The sequence below is a fragment of the Corvus brachyrhynchos genome, unplaced genomic scaffold (genome assembly GCF_000691975.1).
Source record: "Corvus brachyrhynchos isolate BGI_N302 unplaced genomic scaffold, ASM69197v1 scaffold140, whole genome shotgun sequence".
NCBI classification, from domain to species: Eukaryota; Metazoa; Chordata; class Aves; order Passeriformes; family Corvidae; genus Corvus; species Corvus brachyrhynchos.
The window spans coordinates 112,086-118,826 of record NW_008235809.1 but is presented as its reverse complement, the minus strand read 5'-3'; the positions used below and the strand labels follow the sequence as shown (position 1 = coordinate 118,826).

The window sequence follows — 6,741 nt, the reverse complement described above, 5'->3', positions numbered from 1 at the left end:
AGCTGTCCCTGAAAGGAGACACTGTGACCCTAGGCATTACTGATACTTTTGAAAAAGGTTTTTGCTGTCTTCTGGTCAGCAGTGTGGGGATAGATATGAAGTTTCTTGTCCTTTATCAGTCAGATTTTTAAGTGATTTTCCATCCTCCCCATAATTTATGCTCTTGCTTCTACTTCAGTAAAAGAAACATGTTTTCACTGCATTCAGCTGTGGTATACTTCTGAACTAGGCATGCATGCATAAGAGATATAGAGAAAAATTAGAAACTCATCCTGAAGTACATGATTTGAAGCAGCACATTAGTCCTGTCATGTGAGTTGGTGGTCTAGCATTGACCTTAAAACCATCTGGGATCCATTAGAGTACAAGGAGCCTTTGACAGAGAAGCTCTGCCCTCCACTATTAATTCCTTTGCCTCTTGGTTGTTTCTAGTTGTTGGTGAAAAGGAGAAGGCAAGTGGAACAGTGAACATCCGCACCCGAGACAATAAGGTGCATGGGGAAAGAACCGTTGCAGACACTGTGGAGAGGCTGCTGCAGCTGAAAGGCTCTCGTTCCAGACAAGCTGAAGAAGAATTTTAACACCATCTGCTCTACCTGGCATATAAAGAATTTGTAGTTTTCCTCATTTAGTTAACCACAGAGTTTTTGTTCTGAGCCAGATTTGAAGTATATTTCACATTTGGATCTCTTGCTCATTTTAATGGGGATCTTTCTTTAGTCAGAAATGCCTCTTTGTATAAAAAAATGAAATTTTTCAAAAATGTTTAAGTAAAGTTTTCTGGCTTCTAACCAATGACAGATGAAGCAAGATGAAATGACTTCCTGTGACTGCAAGGGAAGATTGAAACATTAATCAGGGATATCTGTGGCATTCCAGCTGCCCTGTTAAGAATAACATACATTTTGATAACAGATGTTTTTCATGCAAGTTTAACAATAGACCTCAGGCTTAAGAACCCACATAGTAACCATGTGTTGCAGCAGCAGCTTCTGGAGCATCTCCAAGAGCAAAGAAAATTATACCTTGCCATCCTGTCTCATGGTCTCACACCAATTGAATATATTGACTCTCCAGAGCTCCCAGTCACCTGAACAGGGACCTGAACAGTGGCCTCCTGCTTCCGTACTGGTTGGTTACTCTGGCAGCATCTCAGCTCCCACGGTGTGGCACTCCTGGCTCCTGTGGGCCCATCTGCCACGGAGCACCGGGTTGCTAACCAAAGCCTACTGTACCCTCCTCCAAAGGCAGTCTCTGAAATGTGCTGGCTCTGCAGGTAAGGTCCTTGGAGCTGTAAAAAGGGGATAACGCTGTCTGGAAAAAGCAGGGCATAGTAGGGCCAAAGAAGCAGCTAAGAAAACCAGTAGTATTAGGAACAAAGGGTGTTTCTGTTCATGTCTCTGAGGTGTCATTACAGTAAGGGCATCTGTCACAGCAGAAAGAAGAATGTACTGAACAAAAAAAAGTAGTGATTATTTCTTTAAGACAAATGCTACTTTCCAGTTTAATAGGTACTGTCCCATCCATGGAACGCTTCCTTCACATAATTAGCAGCCCTTCCTATCTTACTGCTGAGGAATCATATAAATTGATTTTGGGTTTGGTTTGGGGTTTTTCTCTGCATTTGGCTAACAAGAGGCAAATGTCTGTTACTGACAAAAAATAAAATCTTGGTGTGAGGATTTTTTGTATTTCTTTTATTTTATTCATCTTAACTAACCTGAACAGCTTGAAAAGGTGCTTGATAACAGTTCATTTTAAAAGAAAGTTATTGCTACAGCCTAAGCAAAGATCAGACGAGTCTGAGGACAGGTTTGAACTATCTCACCTTTTGAAAACCTCCATGTCTTGCCATTTCCATTATTGTCTGGGCAGAAGCATTTCATCCTGCCTTTTATCACCTATTTTACTCAGGGGTGGTGGTCACATTTTATCAGCATTTGAACCCTTAGTGAATTCAGACTCAGCAGACTGTAACCCCAGCAATTTTCAGCAAAATCTATTTCATCCTCCTTTTGTTCATGGAGATTAAAGGTTCCATCTAACGGCTGTGGGGGGAAAAGGGGGAAATTGATTTTTCACTGCCTTGCTGCTTTCAGGCTTACTTTCGTGAGGGTTGCTATTTTCTGTATTTTGTAGTTGCTCTGCTGAGGAGTGACTGTTACCCATGCAGTCGCTGCAGTGGAAGCAGACATCAGTTACACCTGGGACTTCATCACCTGGTGAAGCAAACCCAGTGTAGATACCAGTTCCGCAGGGTAAAGGAGCCGCTGCTCTGTTTCTCTCTAGAAATTGTGCTTCATACTGCCTCTCCACTGATGTATTTGTTGGTTTTCAGAGAGCTCTCCTTTCCTTTTGTGGGGTTCCTGGGCACACCAGCATTAAACTGCCCAGGTTGAGTAATGAGAAACCAGTGCTGCAAAGCAGCATCTATTGCTGTTTATGGCACAGCAGGTATCAGTCTTGGAGAGGCTGTCCTTCTACAGCAACCTCATTTACTGAGACTGCTCTTGAATACCAATGGATATAACATATATCCATGTGGATATAACCAATGGATATATCCACTGTTATACCAATGTTATAACAATGGATATGTACTATATGCATACATGACTAGAAACACCCGGAACATGATCCAACAGAGTGCAGAGCTCCTGCAGGGTGGTGACAGAACTGAGTGGTCTGCCTCCAAATCACTTGAGTGCCACCTATGCACGTGCTCTGCTGTTTTCAGTTCTCCAGCTGCCAGCAGCTGAGGATGTGCACAGAAGCAAAACTGGCTCTGAGGCTGTGCTCCCCCAGCCCTTTCCCTGCTCAAGCAGCAGACTTCAGCAGTGTTCCTGATGGCTGCATCTGGCTTACAGACAACGCCACAGGAGTTCAGGGCCATAAATCTTCCTCAGCAGCTGAAGGCTAGTTGAGCAAGTGCCAAGATACGTCTGGTATGCAAATACTACTGTAAGTCAATTGTCTTATTCCATAAATAGTTGACAGCTGAGGCCCTATTGGGCTCTCCTTTGTGGCATTGGGCTGCATGCCAGGATGTCCCCCTGAGTAAGGACCCTGCTCAAGGTTAATCCTTGAGGTTGGAAGAATCCTTGCCACAACAGCAAGTGATTAATGGCATGCTAAACTTTGAAACATTTGCTAAGTAATACAAAGGATGGACTGTGCGCATGTAATCCTTTAGACAGAAGCCATTGAGTGAGTCTGGGACTAAGCCTGGATCCAGCTGCACCTAGACTCCCCTCAGAAAGGAGTTTTGAATGCAAGGGCGTCCTTCCTGAACTGCATGACTCAGTGGCAAGCAGGGTCTCCCTACAACAATTTTGCTTGACCCTGTTTTCTATGCAGTGAAAATCAAGTGTACCTTGTCACTGAATCTTGTTAAAACATTGTTGCATTTATGATCGAACTTTGTTAAATCACTATTTTACATTGATAAACGTACCTCTATTTCTTGGTTATACGTGAAGTGCAGTACTTCATCCATAGCACTGGCTTGGCCTAAGCAGCACATCCTCTCTCTTGGTTCAACCAGACGTCCTCTGAACAGTGGTTTTGGTCACTGCTTATCATCTTTGGTAGGATAAACTCCCAGCAAAGTAATGTGTATGTTTCCTAAGACAGGAGGATGCAGCTTTGGTGTCATAGATTGATGATGGGACTGTGGTGTTGTATTTCCCACTGATTAGTTTATTAAATGCCTTTTACATTGTTCCTCCCCCACGTTCCCCTGCCCCTAGCCTTGGCCCCTCCCTCGGGTCCTCCCTGTTGGTTCCTGTACCCCAACTCTGCCCATGTACCGTCCCTGAGCCCTTGGGAAAACCCTCCTGTTCAGGGATCAGGTCTCTCTGCCTCTGGGAGTCTCCAGGACAAGATGTAACAATTAAAAGATCTTCTTAAGCCCTCATGGGGGGACCCTTCTCGCCTCCTTCACCATCACTGGTTGTAAGGCTGATGGCTAGCCAGAGCAAAACCATGGAGCCATCTGAAATGGACTACGGGAGGGCAACCATGGTTGCACTGCCCTAAGCAGCTCTGCTGAGCTCTCAGGGAAAGCTGCAGCTTGATGAGGTAAATGTAGCATTACAGCATGGGACCACTTGTCAAGCAGGAAAGAAGCTTTTATACAATTCATTCCAGGGTTTGAGAAGGCTGAAAGCCACCTCTCCAGTTTGGCAGAGCCTGCTCTGAATGCCAGCATTAGGTAAGAGAAATACAAGTCATTTGCAATTTGCTTTTCAGTCTGTGTATGCCTAGGGAAGTTTTCATGGGCATTTCCTGTGGAGTATCTGGTAAGGTACGTCTCCAACTCAGCTTTGCTTCACAGCAAATTTAGTTTCACAGAATCACTGAATATGCTGAGTTCAAAGGGACCCACAAGGATCATTGAGTCCAGCTCCTGGCCCTGCAGAGGACCATCCCCAAAAATCACACCTTGAGCATTGCCAAATGCTTCTTGAGCTCTGAAAGGCTACTACTGTGACCACTTCCCTTGGCAGCTCATTCCAGTGCCCAACCACCCTTTGGGAGAAGAGCCCTTCCCTGACATTCAGCCTAAAACTCCCCTGACACAGCTTCAGGCCATTCCCTCAGGTTCTATCACTGGTCACCAGAGAGAAGAGATCGGTGCCTGCCCCTTTGCTTTCCCTCGTGAGGGAGCTGTAACTGCAATGAGGTCTCCCCTCAGTCTCCTGTTGTCCAGCCTGAACAAAGCAAGTGACCTCAGCCACTCCTCATATGGCTTTCTGTCCAGACCCTTCACCATCCTCCTGGCCATCATTTGGTTACTCTCTAATGGTTTAATGCCTTTCTTACCCTGTGGCACCCAAAATTGCCCCCAGCACTCGAGGTGAGGCTGCCCCAGCTCAGAGCAGAGCAGGACAATCCCCTCCCTTGCCCGGCTGGCGATGCTGTGCCTGATGCCCCCCAGGACAGGGTTGGCCGTCCTGGCTGCCAGGGCACTGCTGACTCGTGTTCAACTTGCCATCGACCCAGAGCCCCAGATCACTTTCCGTGGAGCTGCTCTCCAGCCTCTCATTCCTCAGTCTGTCTGTGTATCCTGGATTACCCTGCCCCAGGTGCAGAATCCACTTTCCCTTGTTGAACTTCATGGGTGATTACCCATCTCTCTGATTTGTCATGGTCTCTCTCCAGGGCCTCTCTGCCTTCAAGGGAGTCAACAGCTTGTCCCAATTTTGTATCATCGACAAACATGCTCAGTATCCCTTCCAGTCTTGCGTTCAAGTTTGTGAAGATATTGAAGAGCACAAGGCCAAGGATGTAGAACCCCACTAGTGACAGGTCGCCAGTCTGATGTCACCCCATTCACTGTAACCCTTTGTGCCGTACCCATGAGCCAGCTGCTCACCCATCACATGATGTGTTTATCCAGCTGTGAGCTGGGCATTTTGTCCAGAAGGATGCTGTGAGAGACAGTATCAAAAGCTTTGCTGAAATGCAAAAAGATAAAAATAACATCCCCTGGCTTCCCTTGATCACCTGGGTGGGCTACCTTGTCATGAAAGGAAATCAGGCTTGACAAGTAGGGCTTTCCCCTCTCAACTGTGCCATTGCCACCTGTGAGGAGGCACATGGAATGACAGGGAAGGAAGATACCTTACTGATCCAACCATATACAAATAATGTATGGCAGTAATTTCTGTATCAGTCAGGAGTCACTATGCCAGGATTCAGCCTTCTGTGAAGTTCCTTAGTTCTGCAAACTTCCCTGGAAGAGTTTCCCCTGGACCAGAGCCACCTGGATGCTGCTACTACCAAGGGTAATTCCACTAAGGTGCTTCCTGTCATATCTTGGGATGGTAATACTTACTCCATTACACCACTGGTTCAGCCTGATGCAGTTTCAGTATTTAGATTCAGTCATGTATCAATTCGTCTAGAAGCAGTGCAGCATCACCTTTGATTCTTTGGGGAGAACCCAGCTGTGAGATAAACTGTTAGTTGCTCTAGGCGCCTTTAGTCAGTCAGTCTTGCCTGACTACATTTTTCCCATTGCACCCAAACCCAGTCCATACATGCTCCTTGATAAAGGGGAATTGTTTTCAGAAAGTCTGACTTTTCCCTTGTGATACTAGGCCAAGATTAAATGGTCTTTGAAAACTTATTTGAGTTCTTCAGCTCATGCCCTGTGTAATTTCATGATTGCTTTCTCCATCATTTCTGAATTACATGGTCATCTCTGGCAAAAATCGAAGCAATTGGCCCTCAAATCTGACAATGAAAAATTGATGATGAAATCAAGAATTGCTAAAGGCTACGCTTATTAAAAAAAAGACAGAATTTAATGATTGGTGCTTAAAGAGCATTTCCAAAACCATTCAGCCTTTCTATAAAAGTGTTTTCCATCTGCCTTGGACAGGAATATTCTTTCACCGTTGTCTGGATGTGGCTGATGCCTTGTTAGCCACTGCGACTGAGCACCCTCACACAGAATGAGATACGTTTGGACTTGCACCAGAAGTTTTTTGTTTAATTTTTTTCATGTAGGACAGCTTCTTAAGCAAGACATGTATTAACAGCTTCTGATAAATCACTACAAGAACATATGTTCAGATAAACTGGGGCAGACAGGGACATTTTGCAGTGTTCGCAGACATCGAGGGTAAATCATCTGGGCTACATTTGGTTTCAGTACATCAGGTATCTGTATCCCTCTGAAAACTACAGCCTTCAAACTGGATCACAAAGCTCTTCTGCAAACAAAAAATGCTC

The 6,741-nt window shown here is 45.2% G+C and overlaps 1 protein-coding gene across 2 annotated transcripts in view; it reads left to right on the top strand.

The window, feature by feature from the left end:
- Positions 1-1,682, top strand: part of TARS (threonyl-tRNA synthetase) — a 14,570-nt gene extending 12,888 nt beyond the window's left edge. For both annotated transcript variants that reach the window (XM_017727335.1, XM_017727339.1), the window contains exon 18: positions 433-1,682. In XM_017727335.1, coding sequence (XP_017582824.1) covers positions 433-581 — 149 coding nt within the window. In that variant the 3' untranslated portion in view covers positions 582-1,682. The remainder of the gene's footprint in view (positions 1-432) is intronic.
- Positions 1,683-6,741: the final 5,059 nt, after the last annotated feature.